The 19,488-nt window shown below is 35.8% G+C and overlaps 1 protein-coding gene across 1 annotated transcript in view; it reads right to left on the minus strand.

Moving 5' to 3' along the window:
- LOC105218719 (obscurin) overlaps positions 1–19,488 on the minus strand; it is a 369,888-nt gene that overhangs the window by 152,709 nt on the left and 197,691 nt on the right. The window contains exons 14-15 of the mRNA XM_054232816.1: positions 2,231–3,094; positions 2,071–2,176 (exon numbers count right to left, since the gene is read on the minus strand). Coding sequence (XP_054088791.1) covers positions 2,071–2,176; positions 2,231–3,094 — 970 coding nt within the window. The remainder of the gene's footprint in view (positions 1–2,070; positions 2,177–2,230; positions 3,095–19,488) is intronic.

A 19,488-nucleotide genomic window follows, 5' to 3' on the forward strand; every position in this document is an offset into this window, starting at 1 on the left:
GTTAACGCACTTAGTAATTTTCAACATAACCTTTGTACGGGAGGTGGGTGTGGTTATTATCCAATTTCACCAATTTGGTGTATGATCGAGTAAATAAGGAAATGACTGCAGAAAGTTTGGTTTATATAGCTTTATTTGTTTGCGAGATATATACAAAAATCTTATTTGGGGTGTGACCACGCCCACTTCAAAAAATTACATTGAAATAAACCTCTCCTTAGAGTGATCCTCAGTACCATATACTATTTACATAACTTTTTTATGGCTTAGTTATGACCAAAAATTTGTGTAACTCGTTTAGTTTTATGACTCACAAACAACCGTTATGTGAACAGAGTTTTAATACTCTCTTTGCAACTTTGTTGCACGATTATAATTATCTGAAGATTTGCGAGAAATCTTAAGTCTGATAAGAGCATGATCGGGCTCTTAATGAATCAAATCTTTTCTGTACTTCCCTACCTCCCATATACAAAGCTTAACCCTTTTATGCCTAATGTTGCCTATAAGTACTTACCAGCTTCTAATTCTCGTTATATAATATTTTTGACCAGCTGTTTTTTCAATTAAGTGGACTTATGTGTTGTGCAAGCTTACAGTTACTTTTTCTGATATGGCCTGTGCACGTGTTCATTCAGTAAGAGTTCTCCGCAGAGAGAAATTGGCAAAAATCGTGTCGCAAAAAAAGTTATACAAAAGTGGTAATACAAAAAGTGTTCAAAAAACATAAAACTAATTGTTTTATTTTAAATCAAAGTGAACTATAATACATAAATAAGTAAAGCTAAGAGAGTTATTAAAAAAAAATTTCATGAGAAAAGTGTTTAGTTAATTTATAATAATTTAATTTGTGCCTATAAGCAACATTCTGTAACTAATGAACCAGGATACATAGGATTTTGAAATTTTTATCACTTCATATTTGAGTTAAGACTAATATATATCTGTCCTAAAAAAATCTTAGCTCCGCCCATTTTAACTCGGGCATGAGAGGGTTAATGTAATAATTTTCATTTAGTATCTAAAATACGTTGAGAAAATTTAATCAACATATAATGTAATATATTTACTACAGTTTGGTATTAAATTTTGTGTAGAGGGTTATGTATTGACTAACGAAATACATCTAACGAACTGTTATATTTATAAAATTAAATAATCAAGTATAGATGAAAATGGACCGATTTCCCTAACCCCGTTATAACTAATTTAGACCGGTTTTAAATTAGATTATATTTAGGTGCTTCAGCGCTGTTACCTATAGTCCCTGTTATTCAAACCCAAATAAAAAGTTTTTAATAATTCAGATTTTTTAAATCATATCTAAACTTAAATAAGTTCTGCCTTCAATCGTGGATTAGCAGTTTATAATTTAACTTTCCCAACATTGTTTTCAATGCTATGTGACGTGCTTTCCTAATTATACTTTTCTTTGATAATAAACCAAATAAGTATTAGTATACGCCTTAGCCTGAAGAAGTATCTAAAGCCACTTAGGATAATTTTTTGAATACAGCTTAACAAATGATATAGGGTATTAGCAATTGCCCAGATCCTTTTCCGTTTGTGTATTAAAATGGATTTAGGTTACTATTATGGCTCCTCTGTCACCTAAAAACACAAGGTTGTCAGATATACTGAAAAAATCAGCCAGAGTAATGAATCTGTGTCCGAGTATGAACAATAATGTGTAACTCGTTGCAGTTCTCTGGTACCCATTAAGCGAAATCAAGACATCACAACAATACAGGATTTAAACAATAATAATAATTAATATTAAACGACATTATATAAACGCGTAATACAACTTTCTGGAGTCAAGAAAAATAATCGGGACGAAACAACGTTGCACCCAGCTGAGCTGGAACGATTAAAAATATATTTAATATTTTCCTAGGATCTGTATCTGAAAACTCAAACTATTGAATTTTTACCGGTTCGACGAATGTGAACAACATATGTAATGTTGACTCATACGTGTATCCATAAGTTACACGTAAGCTTATGTTACAATGTTCATGTAATCATTTATTAAAAGGAGCCAAAACGTATTATTAATTTTATACTTACCATTGAATAGTTGGTTCAGGTACTGCATATATATCAGTTTCTAACGTCAGAGTTCCATTTACTTGTACTTCTGTATCCTTGAGTGGCTTTCTAATTTTCGGTTTGCCTATAAATTATATAAATTAGTTTCAAATTACGTACACGGTTTCAAGATAATTACAGTTTACTGTTACAATGCATTCATTTTCAAGTTTGCCATAATCGTTCATTATTTTACAGCAATATGTGCCATGCATTGATGTGTTGACTTCTTTAAGTACTAACTTATATGAGTTATCTTGCTCAATGCGACGGAAGTCTTTTCTTTTCTCATCGATCTCGATACCATCTATATACCACTGGACTTTGGGCTCAGGATAGGCGTTAAGTCGAACTTCTAATTCCACATTGCAATCACCTTCAGTTATCGTAATATTTGACAATTTCTTTGTAAGCTCAGGAACGCACTTGATTAATAATTTCGTTTCGCTCGATGCAGAGCCGTACGCATTCTCAGCTTTTACGGTATATACTGCGCAATCAACACGGGATACTTCCTTTATTTTCAACGTATATTCGTTTCCGTCAGTGACAGTAGAATATTTTTTGTTATTAGAAACATCAATTTCAATCCCATCTTGATACCATATTATCTTGGCTTCTGGGAACGCCTCAATTTTAACACTCATAATGACTGTCTCTTTTTCCCCATATACATATTTCTCCTCTAACTCTTTTTTAATTATAGGTTTGGAGTTAACTATACAGTTCCAGAACTCAGAGGATTGACTTAAATCATTGGTGGCTCTAATGGAATAGTTTCCACTTTGATTTAACCTTATATTAGAAATTTCTAATATACATGTCTCCGTACATTTTCCTTTAATATTACTTGAAACTGTAACATTTTCTTCGTGAGAAATATCTTTGCCATTATTTGTTATATGTATAAGTGGTTTGGGAAATCCTTCAATTTCTATCTCTACTTTAACGGTTTCACCAACAAAACAGGATAAGTCTTTCACCTTTTTGATTTTAGGTCCCGCTGAAACAAATAAATACAACTTATTACAGACTGTACGTAAGAATTAGTGAATCACTGTGATTTTATATTGCTATTGCGATTGCAACAAAACAAAACGAGTTTATGAGAATTTGTACTCCACATTGTATTTTAATTTTTTACATTTTCATATTTATTAATTTTAACAATATTCAAAATTTATCTTTGTAATCACAATTAACTAATTAATAAATTTTGGATACATTTAACTGCTTTCATAATCACCGTACCTAAATTATCGAAATCGCAACTAAAATTGCTACTGTGATCACTGAACTGTGATTGCTACTCTCCGAACTGTCGTTAGTACTGATCTTTTATTGCAACTGAACTGTGATTGCTACAGTGATAGAAATATAATAGAATCACTGAACTGCTATTGCGACAGTTACTGAACTCCTATATGTACTATAAACGAACAAAACCACTGAACTTCTCTATAGTTACTGTGACAAATTATTGAAACTGTGATTGTAATTCACTGCTATTTACAAAAATTGATCGCAGTTGCTATATGTGATTTTTCAATCACAGTGAAAAAATCACCGGTAGTGAAATATAGCTCATCACTAGTAAGGATATTTTTAATGTATAGTACTTTATTATTATTAAAGTTCTTCGCTATCGGGCATGTCAAATAACATTTCAAATTACGAGTATCATGAAAAATGTTTTTCATTCATATTTTACTTATTGGAGTACAATAGGGAGATATATGGTAGCTGACTAATGAAATATCGGAAAAATAAATGTCTGAATAAAAAAGGTTTTTTTTTTTTCATTTTTATAATACTTAAAACAAATCCCACCGCTGCCATACTACTTCTTTTAGTAGCTTTTCTATAATGCTTTTCTATAGTGAGTTAAAACTAAAATAGTTTCCAAAATATATTTTTATTGGCAATTGGCGGAGCGACAATCAATTTCATATCTTCGTTGACGCTAACATATTATTGCAGTCCCATTGACTCCAAGAGAGCCGATTTGTTGAAGCCACTGTCGGTGGATAGGTTTGTCTATCTTAATTTAAGGGAAATGAGCTTTCCATACCCATTAATCGTCGGATATTCTGGTTCGATTAGAGGGACTTGCAAGAGATTAGAATGACCCATAGAGTATTCGCAAATCAATGAGTGGCGTTGGATGCCAACGAAGGACAGCATTCTGACATTCATCGGCATCATGCTCGGCGAGATGGTTCACAGGTCCTTAATTTCTAAGTATACCAACGACTATTAGCATCCAAATTCAAACATACACAAAATGTAATGGAAACTTCGCTTTACTATGACGACGGCAGCAAACACAGGATTGGTTTTTATGGACCATATGGCAGTATATGTATATCGAGTTTTTTATATCAGTATCATCTGACACACTAATGAAATTGCCTTTACATCGATTGGACTTTCATTACACCACTATAGTTATATTACAAAAAGAGTGTTTACTTGAAGAACTAACGAGAGCTACCTTGCCGACTTCGAAAATATAATTAACATCCATCTGCTTACCTACCTTCCTGCTGCATTGTACTGATGGCGAGGCTTTAACGCCAAATATACCAGCTTACTGGTTTCTTCTAGTGTTGAAGTTTTATATATCAGTGTCATCTGACACACTAATGAAATTACCTTTACATCGACTGGACTTTCATTACAACACTGCAAAATTACAAAAACAGAGTTTACTTGAAGAACTAAGGAGAGCTACCTTGCCGACTTCGAAAATATAAGTAACATCCGTCCGTCTCGCTGCATTGTTCAGATAGCGAGGCTTTAACGCCAAATAATTTAGTTTAAAAGACAAAGATAACTGCGATGTGGATCATATTTCACTACAAATTTAAAAAATTATGAGTTGACGACAGTGCTAAATGGAAGATGGTTCAAGAACGCAATAATCGCTACAAAAGATATTATGATAATTATTGAAGAAAATAATAACCAAAACATGTGGAAAATAGAAGCGTTCTTAATGTCATAATGGGTAGCTATTCCAGCGTCTTAATAGCATGGTCCGCAGAAACTTGAGTGCTTAGATCTGAAAGGGTGAATCCCACGTCAGAGCATGGGAAAATGACGCGCAACTAGCTATTTCAATTTAATAGTACATTATATAAAAAAAAATTTAATTCCTTAATTAAAAAAAATGCATTCGAAAACGTATTATTAAGGAAAACACACTCCCTGAACTCAAAATATCTCAGAGATTTACCAAAATTTTCCGATATAAAGTCACTTACAATCACAGACATTTTTGATACCTTACCTCCAAAGCAGTGTTTAGCAAATTTTATTCATATATTTTAATTGGTTCATGATTTATATATTGTCTTAAATGATGAAGTTTAGAATTTTGTTATATTAGTATTAGGATTTGCTGAAATTTATCGTATATTTTCAAAGATGCAGCGTCGACGTCCGGAAAACTCGAAAAAATTATAATGGATAAACACCGTGCAAGTAAAATGAACGTAATCGCGTCTGGACTTTACAAAATGTTTGCACTTTTAGAAAGACGCTGAAAGGACTTTGAAGAAATTCCGTAAAAGGAATATGACTTGTTTTATAGTGGTTCAGATTATATATTAGCCATTTATATATTGGGTTTCTTAACCTTCATAAGTTCTTCGGTTGAAATTGGCCCATTTTAAGAAAAAAATGTATTTTAGAAACCAAAACGGAACGCATGATTTTGGGCTCATATATTTACGAATGTTCTTGTTATAAATGTTTCTACATTTTGGGTCTTCGGGTCAATTTTGACCCATTGCAAACAAAATATTATTTTTATTTTTAATGACAGAATGCTTTACCAAATAGCCTCACTGCTCATTTATCGTTTTTTTCAACACCTGCAAATTCAAAATAAATGCCGATGTATGCATGGTTTTAGAGTTTTTTGTTATGCACGAAAACCGAATTGGTGCGTTGGTATTACATTATTTTCATGGAGGAAAGGAGACATCTTTGATAGTAACACCTTTTCAAACATTTTAGAAAGACAGGGTAGAAGACTGATTGGTCTGTATGAAGACGGCTGTGTCAAGTCTTTACCTGGTTTCTCTATCATGATGATCTGTGACTTTTTCCATGTAATTGGATAGTACCCGAAACTGAGATTAGCGTTAAAGAGCAAGGAGAGCACTGTTAAAGCAATATTTGGTAACTCAATTAGCATTTTTGGAGTAATTTTATAGTGTCCTGCCGACTTTTTTGGATTCAGCTTATGATTTTAATAATTTCAGAAGATGACGTTTGAATAGACCCAAGCGACTCGTTAGCGCTATTGGAGATGATTGGCAGCTTAAAGCTGTTCTTTGGGCAATTAGGTTGAAATAGCTTTTCTAGGTGATTTGCAAAACAATTTGCCTTATCCTCGTCGCTTCTTGCCCAGTTTCCACCCAAGCCCCTTATTGTTGGAGTCGACTGGAGGCTTCATTGACTTTTGGGCTTTCCAAAGAGAATTTCCTTTGTTTGAGTTTGGGCACAGTTTCATTCTTCCTCACGTTTAAGCGCTGTTTTTAGTTTTCGTACAGCATATTTTAGTTGAAGCTGAGTAGAAGGGGAGCGATTTAACTGCCATTCAAGTATAGCTTGCCTTTTTTCATTTACAAGGTTTTCTATTTCATTATTAGTGATTTTTCTTCGGCTAATTGGTTTATTATTTCTGTTTGGTGTTGCTATGACATCTGCATTTTATTACATCATTAAATTCTCTTATGCTTTCATCAATATCTCTTTCTATATCTATTTTTAAAACAATATTGATGTGGCTACTCACATATTTTTTATATTTTAACCCGTTCGTTTTGTGAGATGTTAGACCCACTTTTGGCTCAACGAATATGGGTTGTTCACACAACTTTATTAGTACAGGTGAATGATCAGAAGATAAATCTGTACATGTATCAACTGTAACAAGTGATCTATCTATATTTTTGGTTACAGCGGAATCAATTAAATCTGGTATTTTGTTGCGATCACTGGGCCAGTATGTGGGCTTGCCAGGAGATATTGTATCAATGTTATTGTGGTTCATAATGGTTTGGTACATCTGGCGTCCTTTCGGATTAATAACACTTGAACCCCAGTACATGTGTTTTGCATTATAATCTCCACCTGCTAGAAATCTTTGACCTAGCGTTCCAAAAAAGTCTTTAAATTCGCTATTTGTAATTTTAAAACGAGGTGGGCAGTATATAGCCGTATGATTTAAATCACAATCCCGATTTTTATTGTTGTAGCTTGTAACTGAGCTGTAGCATGAGATTCCCGAGCATAGTGGTTTAACTGATTTCTAACCAACACTGCCGTTCCACCGTGTGTTTTTCCATCCGGGTGATTTGTAACATACAGTCTAAATCCCGGTATTTTGAAATTTTTGTTTGTTAGATGAGTCTCTGATATTAGCATTACATCTATTTTTTCAGACAGAAACCTAATAAGTTCCAATTTATGTTGGTTAATACCATTAGCATTCCATATACAGATATTTAGTACGCTCATTTTTTACTTAATAAAGTTTGCAGCATTTGGTTTTGTGATTTTATTAAATCGTGTATCATATTTTGCATAGTAGACAAAAATTGCGTCATACATTGCGTAAGATTTATAATCATGGTTTCAATACCTCCATACAGTGTTGCCTTTTACACCATTGGCATAGCTCCCTTGTACATCAATTTTTTTAAGTATACCGGGTTTAGGAATATTGTCTGTGATATCTATGATTTCATTATGGGGAGTATGTAACATTTGGTTACGTCGTGCTTGAATTCCCTGTGACAACTTCGATTTCAAATCTTTTTAAACAGGACAACCCCTGCAGTTGGCAGTGTGACTTCATCCACAATTGCTGCATTTTTTGTTAAATCCTCTTTTTTAAGGATACATTTTGAAGTGGGATGTAAATCACCACAATCCACACGAACACTGCGTAGAGTGCAATATGATTTGGTATGCCCATACCCTTGGCAGTTGGTGCATTGTACCGGACCGTTTCTTTTATGTGGTTCTTCTACGGTTACTCTACGGTGCAGCAAATATTTTAAATTATATATTGGATGCACTTCGTTCTTTTTAAGCTGGTTAGAATTCGACATCAATTCAATTCTAAACATGGGTTGCGGTACTTTATTTCTATTAAAGATGTTTACGACAGTTTTAACTTCAAAGCCATATTCCTCAAGAGTTTCTTTGATTTCACTAGAGTCTACGGAAGACTCTATACCTTTAATTACTACAGCTAGGACTTTTGAGCTCTTCAGCTTATAGGAATAATAATTTTTGTTTTTATCTGACAAAAACTTTACAACATCCATAAAACTTTTCTCAGTGTAAAATACAGACCTATTTTCGTTTCATCTATATTGCCTTTTTTAAAGGCACTATGTGAAAGTTTTTTGTACCTACAATTTCGCTTAATTTAGCAACAAGAGTATTTGAGCTACGCTCGCGCAAATATATTGGGGGCGGTTTGGCATAAGCGACTGTGGTGGTACCCTTCACATTATCATCAGAACCATTGCTTAGAAAGGCAAATCTGTTGCCATTTAAAACTTCAGATTTATTCATGATTGGCGTACCGCCTTGAAACTTTTTAGGATTGACCGCTGTCCTCACTGGACTTAATTTCCTTTTAATATTGACGTAGCGGTCAATGCCAATCTGAACAGATGGACCTTTTTTTGTTTGTGCATTCTCACCTTGCGTTATGTTTTTCTTCGCTGTTTGCTCGCTTGACGGTACCTGCTTATTTGTTGATGCGTTCATGTTTGTTGTTGGCTGGTGTTGACTGCCGTTCTCTGCTGCTTTTGTTGCTTCTAAGCTCTGCTTTGGATGCTGTTCAATTGGTTGTTTGTTGGTAGGAGCTGGTTTAGACGACAAAGCTAAAGTAGACATTTACAGAATGCCTACGGCCTTGTTGGTGAGGCTGCGCAGAGCTCATGTTATTATTTATTTTTCTCACTTATAGTTTTTTTTTTATAATACATCCATTTATTTACAATCTTTCGAATGACAATAAGTAAATACAATTATATCTAAAGATTGACACTGATGCTAAATTGCAATTTGTCCGTTAAATACATTAAAGGCATGTGATTTATACTATATGTCACTATTATCAATAACTTAGTTTTCTATTATATTTTACAACTTATTGAGTAAAGTTAAACTTAAGATCTGAATGGTAAGTCTAGGGGATGCTGCCTTTGCAGCCGTCGAGTATCTTCACTGTTGTCCAGTAGGTTAATGGCGTGTATGTTAGGGTAACTGTCACCCTATCGTCAATCGGTTAACATATCTAGAACTGAGTTTTTGAATCTCGCACTTTATCATATCTATTTCGAGATCTTTGTGTATATGAATATTTTTGATATACCATGGAGCGTTTGCAATCAGCCGCAGTGTTTTCGACTGGTATCGTTGAATTATTTTTATATTCGATTCGCTTGCAGTTCCCCAGATTTGGATTCCGTAAGCCCAAACCGGTTTTAAAATGGATTTATATAGAAGCATCTTATTTTTAAGACTAAGTTTAGATTTAGGACCAATTAACCACTACATTTTTCTGGTCTTTATTTTAAGTTGTTCACGTTTTGCTTTTATATGGTGCTGCCAAGTCAGTCTTCTATCTAGGTGCATCCCGAGGTATTTAGCGCTATTGCATTTTGGTATGATTGTTTGATTGAGATTGACACTAGGACAATCTCCTAATTTCATTATGAAGGTGACATGCGCTGATTTTGTTGTATTCACCATGATGTTCCAATTACGAAGCCATGATTCTACTTCGTTTAGTTGTTTTTGAACAGTTTCAGAAGCGTCGATAGCGGAAAAGGCTGAAGCAAGAATGACGGTGTCATCGGCATATGTAGTAACAGTTATATTTTCATCATTTATTACTGGCATATCAGCTGTAAAAATTGTATACAGTGTTGGCCCAAGTACACTGCCTTGAGGAACACCAGCTTTAACTTCGTAAATGTCAGATGTGTCATCATTAATTTTCACGTAAAAATATCTGTAATCTAAGTATGATCTAAGAAATAGATAAAGTGGTGCTGGAAGTGCCTTTTTATTTTAAATAACAACCCCGCGTGCCAAACTCTGTCAAAAGCCTGTTGAATGTCTAAGAAAACTGCCGAACAGTACAGTTTCTCTTCGAGACTTCTTAATATGGTTTTAACGATTCGATGGCATTGTTCCGGAGTTCCATGTAGTTGCCTGAATCCAAATTGATGGTCTGGGATAAAAGATATAGATTCCAAAATTGGCAATAATCGTCGAAGAAATATTCTTTCGATTATTATTGGTCTATAAGATGATAATTCATTTTCTGGTTTATTTGGCTTTAAAATCATTATAACTTCGGCGCATTTCCATTGCGTAGGAAAGTGACTTAGCCTAAAGCTACAGTTAAAGATTAACACTAAGTATATCAGACATTTTTTTGGCAGTTGTTCGATTGTCCAAGCATCAATATTATCTAGGCCTGGTGATTTGGATTTTTTTAGGCGCGACACTTCTACTTGCACTTCCGACAGTTTTACGTAGGGCATTGGTTTATCTATTTGACATGGACAGTCAAGATAAGCTTCAACACACTGACGCTGATGGTCACTATTAAGGGCAAACGGCTTGAAAATATTCTTAAGATGATTGCCAAAAGCGTCGGCTTTGTTTTTGTCGGATCTACACCATGAATTGTTAACATCTTTCACTGGTACTTGTCGCTTCGGAGGACGTTTTAAATATTTTGTTGCTTTCCATAGATTACAGTCATCATTTTTATTTGGATCGGCATTCTTAAGAAATTCTGTTATCGATTCTTCTTTCAGCTCTGCTAATTTAGATTTTAATTCTTTGATTGCTTTGTTCAGTCTACTCTTGTCAATCGGATTTCTCCCATTCTGCCAGATTCTTCGAAGTCGTCTTTTATTGTGTACCATTTCAGCCACTTCATCTGAATATGGCACTTTGTTCCTACCGGGAGGATTGGATAAATTAGTAGGAGAAGCTAGCGAAGCGGCTTCATGTATTTTTTGGGTGAAGTTTTCCACAGCGTCGTCTAAATCCCTGTTATTATTTATTTCCATATTTAAATTTACGTTAGATTCAAGCCAAGATTGAAAAAATTTTTTTTTCGACCTTTTATTTAAAATACGCAGCTTACGAGAAGTGACTAAAACTGGCATATTCATATTGATAATAAGAGCAGAATGATCAGAATTCAAATCTTCATTGTTAAAAATTTCTAAACGATTTGGATCAATGCCGTTGTAAATTGCGAAGTCAATAAGATCTGGAATTTTGTTAGGATCGGACGGCCAGTATGTGGGGCTGCCAGTAGACAAAACGTTAAAGTTGCATTGAAAAACACATTTGTACAACTCACGACCTTTAGGATTCGTGAGACGTGATCCCCACCATGGATGCTTGGCATTGAAGTCACCTCCAACTAAAAATCTGGAACCCATTTTGTCGAAGAATGCTTTGAAAGTTTGTTTGTTTATGTTGAATCGGGGTGGGAGATATAGTGAAGTTATAATAATCTCACCGTTGATTGTCGGGATTTTCAAAGAAGCAGCTCGAATTGATGGTACTGAAACTGGCTCTAAAACAACGTATTTTAGTGATGATTTTATAAGAATTGCCGAACCACCATGTGCTTTACCGTCAGGATGATTTGAAGTGATGAGATCGAATCCATTTATTCTAAAGTATGACTTATCGGTAAAGTGGGTTTCTGAGACCAGTAAAATATCTACATTATTAGTTTTTATAAAATACTCAACTTCTAGTCTATGATTACTCAGTCCGTTGGCGTTCCAAAGCGCTATTTTCAGACTTAATTGCATAGCTTCGTTAAGAGAGAAGACATCATATTTATTAATGTTGAGGTTAATTCGATTTGTTTGGCTATCATTTCTTCAAGTTTATCTAATTTTCCATTATTTTCGTTATTTGTAGTAGAACTAAGTTGTCCTCTTGTTATATCTGCATAGCTGACGTTTTTATTGAAAGGCCGTTGTTCAAAATTCGAATGATTTGTTGAAATGGGCTTTGCCTTATTATAAACCGACTCTCTTTTAGATATTAACTCTTGATAAACTCTACAACCTTTATAATTAGCGGTGTGATTTTGTAGACAATGGAAGCATTTTGGTGGAGTTTCTTTATTCTTTTGATAAAGTGACGTTGGGTGATCTTGTCCACATTTTACGCATCTAAAAGGTTTTTTGCAGTATTGTTTGGTATGGCCGAATTCTTGACATCGATGACATTGTACCAGATCATTAAATTTTCTAGGTGGCTCAATCCTTACGACAGCATTACACAAGCGATTTACATCGTATACCCTTTTGTTGTTTATTGAAGGTTCAAGGTCAACAAAAAATATTGACATCGGCAACTTGGAAATTTTGCTTTTAGCATTCACAATATTTCGAACAGTATGCCTTTTTTTTGCTAAGTCATTTTTAATATCATCTATGGGCGTTGAGAAGTGAATATTTTTTAAAACTATTCGATATGGCTTATCTTCTTTTAGCTGATATGTATGAAAAACAAAACCATTTGAATCTAAATAGTTTACAAGTTTTCTGTAGCATTCACTATTTGCAGTCATTACTCGTGCTTGCGCGTCTCTACCTGACTTGTACGTGAAATTTTCTCTACCGATAATAGCTGAAAAGCTACTCAACATCTTGTTAATGTCACTCACTTGTACAAAAATCGGTGGTGGTTTATGCGAAATTACAGCAGTTGTGGGAGAGTCTTCATTTTCGTTAGAGTTGTGGTCATCAATTTGCACATCCAAATCCAGTACTGAAAACCGGTTTGAATTGTTTGGAGCTTCATTCATCCTTTGTTGTTTTTTTGATAATTTGGGAGAATCAATGTTCGCACGCTTTGTTGCTTTAGGCTGGTATGTGGTTTGCCAGCCTTCGCTGTCCACACACGTCCCATTGACTTCAATATCATTAAGCATGAATTGAATATATAGTTATTTATTTTTTTATTCTAGTTCACACTATTAGTCCATAAATTTTACACTAGTAATATATAAATTATATATTACAATAGTTCACACTATTAGTTCACAAATATTACACCAGGTTTAAATAAATTCACCCAGAGCTAAGTAGCTGCGACTGCACTCACTAAGCACACATTAGGAACTCCGACTTATAGTTTGTTATTTATTATTTGTTTATTGTTTGCACACTTTTATTTTTGTGTTTTTTTGTTTTGCTTGACACTTTCGGCGTTATTGGCTAACGCTTGGATTAATGCACTTTTTAAATTGTTTTGTATATTATGTATTTTCTTTTTGCTTTAGATAATTATCACGGAGCGCATCAAAAACACGTCCGTATAAGTTGAAAGCTCTCTCTCTTGTGGATAAAACTTGGAAAACATTTTAGGAAAAGTACTTCACTTAAATTGGAATCATTTGCTAAAATATGCATGAGACGCCTTCCGATAGTAGCATTTATTTTTTTACGCAGAACACAATTCTCGTATAAAAAAATGTAAAACAAAGTTGTCCTGCAGTTGACAATGTTGACTTGAGGAAAAACGTTACCAAGGGCTCAATATCCTTGAGAAAGTGCTAGTGACAGTTACATAAAAAAGTTCCAAAATTTACAAGACATTTTCACAAAAAACGGAAAAAATCTAAAAACACAAGTATACACGGTTTTGGATCTGGGCAACCAAAAGTGGTTTCTATGACAATTGATGACACTGAATCCGAATCTTCATTTCGTTTTTTAAGATTGATTCTAGTTTTTGAAAGAATCAAGAATTTAATTTTTTATGATTTTTGTCAAATAATATTCATTTTATTAACTTAAAAGTAACATATGAGAAATGAAGATTGGTGGAACTTTGCCTTTTGTATTGTTTAGTATCTGTTTCACGTATTAGAGTCCAACAGTAGTCGCCTTCATCCCAAAATCCTTGGTATCTTCTTTCAATGTTGGCTAGATCTTGGTGTAGCCGTTCTCCTTGTTCGTCGCTCGTATCACCCAAGTTTTCGGTAAAAAAATCGAGATGGGAATGCAGAAAATGGATCTTTAGAGACATTCTAGCTCTAATCTTTCGATAATTTTGCAACATATCGCCAATAATTTCCTTAAAATTAGGAGATTTGTGATTACCAAGAAAGTGGTAAACGATATTTTGAAAAGATGTCCTTAATTTTCATCAAACAAAAGTAGCAATCATCTACATGGTTTTTAGGTTCTCTCGAGAGCGCTGGCATTGAAAGGAAAAGTACTCACGTTCTCTCAATGACCACTTATACAGCTATGTTTTGCATGCGTTACAAATAAATTTCGGAATCCATGACTTATGAGTGTCTGCTACTCTGAAACCAAAGTAGTGCAGATACGCATCTTTGAGCGCATTTGTTATTATTATTTGTTAATCATATAACTACCACAAACGTCACAAAAACACTTTGAATCAACTTTGCAACACTGTCTCTGCATTTTTATATGCTCTAATCACTTATTTATAGCACAATGGTGTTATCATGCGAGAACTCGGAAACTAGAATCAATCTTAAGAAACTAAATGCATATTCGAATTCAGCATATCAAATATAGTTAAGAATCGTTCTTATCTGCTCAGATCCAAAAGTTGACCTGAATTTGTAAACTTGTGAAATTAATCAACATAATATTGAATAATTTGCTTGTCAAGTTCGTTTTTTCTAAATAAAATGAATGACAATAAAAAACTAATTAATTGTTATAATAAAAACAATAAACTAATTAATATATGTACGTATGCCCGTATATTATGGTTTAAATAATAAAATTCTAATTTGACCAAACGCTCACAATTTATGTTTTCATTGTTATTTAATGAATATCTAATATATTTGAAAAATTAAAAACTATTGAAAAGAACAAAATCAAAAAAAAATAACAAATCAATGCTCAATGTACAAAGCTTTTTTGGATTAAGAAACCCTTTTCAGCAGAAACTTGGCGAACTAGCAATTGAAAAGCAGAACTATTGTTGTTGTTTTCACTACTGGCTGTCGCTAATTATGACAAAAGGGAAAATCCTGATTCAACGATTATGGCTAGACAGAACCGATTGGGACGAACAAGTGAAACCTCTTCGCTTACAAAAATTGTCCCAGTTTGCTAATAATCTGAACGACATTTCTCAGATACAAATATCACGGTGGGTACACTATTCCCCCGAATACAAAGTCGAACTAAACGGCTTCTGCGACGCTTCTGAAAAGGCCTATTGCGCCACTATAAATGTGCGCACACAAAGCAACTACAAGTCACCTACTGGTGGCAAAAGCAAAAGTTGCTCCTCTAAAAACGCTAAGTCTACCACGACTTGAACTCTGTGGCGCTCTGCTACTATCTAAACTAGCTTCCATGGTGCAGACCCACTTAAACATGACCAAATACAAATTATATCTCTGGACATATTCCGAAATAGTTCTAGCCTGGTTAGCAAAACCACCACACGCGTGGAAAACATATATTTCTAATCGAACGTCTCAAATACTGAACCTAGTAGGATCAGCCACTTGACGACACGAAGTCAGTGCTGACAATCCTGCCGATCTAGGTACAAGAGGGTTCAAACCCCTTCATCTCACCACCATCAATCTCTGGTGGAATGGTCCCTGATGGTTAACAGAAATCTCACGATTCTTGGCCACAATCGCCATTAACATTACTGCCCCTGGAAGTCGAAAAATCGCCACTTATCACACTACACTGACATCCTTGAACGATTTTCATCGTTGTCCCGTTGTAGTCGCCTATATGGTCAAATTCATAGAGCTGCTGAAATTTAATGTAAAGGGAGCAACTTGCTCCCAATGCGATACAGTGACGCACCTTGACTTACAAAAGGCAAAGGTCGCTCTTATCGCATCAACCCAAACGCGCTACTTCAGCCGCGACATATCATTACTAAGAGAATCGAAGCCGATTGATAAAAAGAGCTCACTCTTATTATTAAACCTATTTCTAGACGCGAAAGGTCTGCTTTGCGCGAATGGTCGGCTTGCTAATTCAAGCCTTACATATAACGAACGCCATCCCATAATAATACCAGAGAAATCCCCATTTGCCGCATTATTAATTAATTACATCCACATACTCATGCTTCATGCCGAACATGACATTGCCTCATGCAACAGATGGTTCGCCTTAAGTATTATGTTCCCCGTCCTAAGCTCCAAATCAAGAATTGCATTTTCATGTGCAAGATCTGCACTATGCACAAGCAGAAAATGCCAACGCAGATTATGGCAGCACTTCCAACTGATCGCTGCAATTTCGCTCTGCTTTTTAACCACTACAGGTGTCGACTTTGCTGGGCCTTTTCAAAAAAAGGCGACTAAGCTAAGGTCTCCCACTCACATGAAAGGCTATGTGGCTGTCTTTGTCTGTTTTACGACAAAAGCAATGCACCTTGAGCTATGTACCAAATTGACGAAGGAGGCATTTCTCGCGGTATTTGCTCGCTTTGTCTTTCCATCAAAAATCATGAGCGTAATGGTAAAACATTCATCGGAGCTCAAAGAGTCACATAAAAACAGTTTGTGGATTTCATAAAACAAGTCTCACCTGACATTGTACAAAAATATGCTCCCCAAGGCAACAATTGGCAGTTTATCTCGCCAAGCACACCTCATATGTAGGTGGTCAGCTGTAAAAAGCTTCAAGTCCGACTTTAAAAAAATAGCTGGCAACTACAAATTTAGTTATGAAGAATTCGCAACATTATTGACTAGAATCGAAGCCGTTCTTAACTCACGTCCTCTCTGCACTCTCGCAAGATCCCTCGAATTCACTGTCCTCACTCCCTTGCATTTTTTGAAAGGGGTGCCCATCTGGCCACACCTGAACCAGGCGTAGAGACGCTCTCCTTATTAAACAGATGATAAAGAATTAAAATTCTCCATCATGGATTCAGTCACCGATGGAAAGAAGATTATCTAAAGGACCTCCACAGAAGGTACCGGTGGAAAACACCAGAAAAGGCGCCTCAGCTTGGAGAATGCGTATTGATCAATGACGATTGTCTATATATTGTCTTATATATCGAAAATAATCTTTGCTATAGACACATATGGATGTCGATACGCCACCAGCACCAATGCCAACCATTCGTTCGGCTGTCCATGTGCCACGCCCTGGGGCTGCCCCAGCACCAGCGCCCTGCACAATTACAGCAATAACGCCGTCCGCCGCTGCACGCAGTGCACCCTGAGCAACCCCGACATCGCTACCGAAAAAGCCACCTCGCATCCGGAGGACTCGCGCACGTGACACCACCAGAGCCCGACACGGCGGCACCGTACTAGGCCTCAATCCAGCGGGTCTTAGCAACGTGGTAGCCACGCTGCAACAACTCCAGCGGTCACTAGGGGGGCCGCGATGGCTAAATGAGTATCAGCCTCCTTCTTCACGCCAATAGTACGCAGCACATCAACCTACACTATATACGAAAACATTAAATATGCATCTTTGACACACACCATTCCACACATCTAAATACACAACACTGATACGCCACATTGCCCACACTCGCCACATCAACATTTGTCACCCACATTCTACACCACGTTCTAACACCCACACAATGATATCACACATTCATTACTCAAGAGAGCAGCACACAGAAATGCACATACTATACGCCAAACCAAAAGGACGAAATACAAATTGCCCTCATAAGTCTTTCAGTCTCAACTTCAAACAAACTCCTCAGTACAAATAGGATACGTATAGGTTGGGTTAAAAAAGGGCATGCCGCCAAAGGCTGCAGAAAGGACCCTCTATCTGTGTTATGTCCTCAAGAAGCAAATAAACTCCCGACTGGCAGCTTCAGCTGCCCAGCATATAAAAAGGCTGTTGGGAAAAACATAGAAAAATGATTAGGCGCCTCCAATTAAACCTAAATAATTGTTCGGCAGCTCAAGCCCTGCAGGCAAAAACGGTAGTGGACCTTACCAAAAACGTGTTATTACTTAGTAAACCATACAAGACACCAAGCAATGACAATAACTGGATCGCAGACAAATGTTTTAAATTTGCGATATGGACCTTTAATAACGTCCCTTTTGAAGAAGCTGGTGATAACCAAGAAAATGGTTTCGTGTACGCAAAAATAAAAGGAATACATTTGTATAGCTGTTACGCTGCTCCTAGTTTAACCATTCTAGAATTCCATGACATGCTTTTCAAGCTCACGACGCACGCAAGGGGAAAGGTACCTTTAGTCATTGCTGGTGACTTCAATGCATGGGCTGTTGAATGGGGAAGTGCAATAACAAACATGAGGGGTACAGCATTATTATCAGCTTTCGCAAATCTTGACTTGGTTCTCCTCAATGATGGATACAAACCAACCTTCATGATCATTGTCATCATTTATTGATCTTACCTTCGTAAGCTCTTCGATAGCCTCGCAAACAACATGGAAAGTCTCCGAAGTCTATACACATAGTGACCACCCAGCTATAACGTTCGAGATTAACTTGCGCAATGAGCAATATTACCGTCGTGGTTCTGTATCCAAAATAGCAAAAACAAGCTGGAAAACAAAAGCCTGTGACCTGGAATTATCGAATACGCTATAAGCCAAATTCAAGAGGATTCACAAGGTGATGCTGAAAGTCAAATAAAACATATAACAAAATCACTAGTAATGGTTTGCGATTCCGCGATGCCTAGAAGAAAACATGGAGGAAACAAAGCTCCATTGTGCTGGTGGACTGAAGCAATCGCTCAATTGAGGGCTGAATGCCTAAGGTTTCGACGTAGGCAACAACGGGCTAGATGAAGAGAAGATTTTGAGGAACTCCTCGCCCAGTTTCGGGAAAAAAGAAAAGAACTTCATAGAGCCATAGTCAGCAGCAATGCTTTTAACCAGCTTATTTCAGAAGTGGAAAATGACCCCTGGGGAAAAGCCTACCAGCTCGTAATAAATAAAATAGGGAGATCAAGAAGCTCACCTGTATCCCCCACTATACTTGGCAGAATAGTCCATACTTTATTCCCAACAAGTAAGGAAGGACTAAGTTCGTGTGTAACCGAACATTTTATACTCTCGCAATTTATTGATGTAATTTTATAAAGATAACACAAGTCGACCCATATATTTGGTATAAAATTCAATAGAATAACGAAAATCATCATAAATAGTATATGGGGACTGAGGTAATTCCTAAACCGATTTCACTCGTTTTCACCACCAAGATACAATGTATCGAAGACTATACGCTCACTTAATTTAATATTACTTATAATTAGGTATATGGGATCTGGGGGAAGTTATGACCCGATTTTTACTATTTCAGGTACAGAGAGA

The sequence above is a fragment of the Zeugodacus cucurbitae genome, chromosome 6 (assembly GCF_028554725.1).
Source record: "Zeugodacus cucurbitae isolate PBARC_wt_2022May chromosome 6, idZeuCucr1.2, whole genome shotgun sequence".
NCBI classification, from domain to species: Eukaryota; Metazoa; Arthropoda; class Insecta; order Diptera; family Tephritidae; genus Zeugodacus; species Zeugodacus cucurbitae.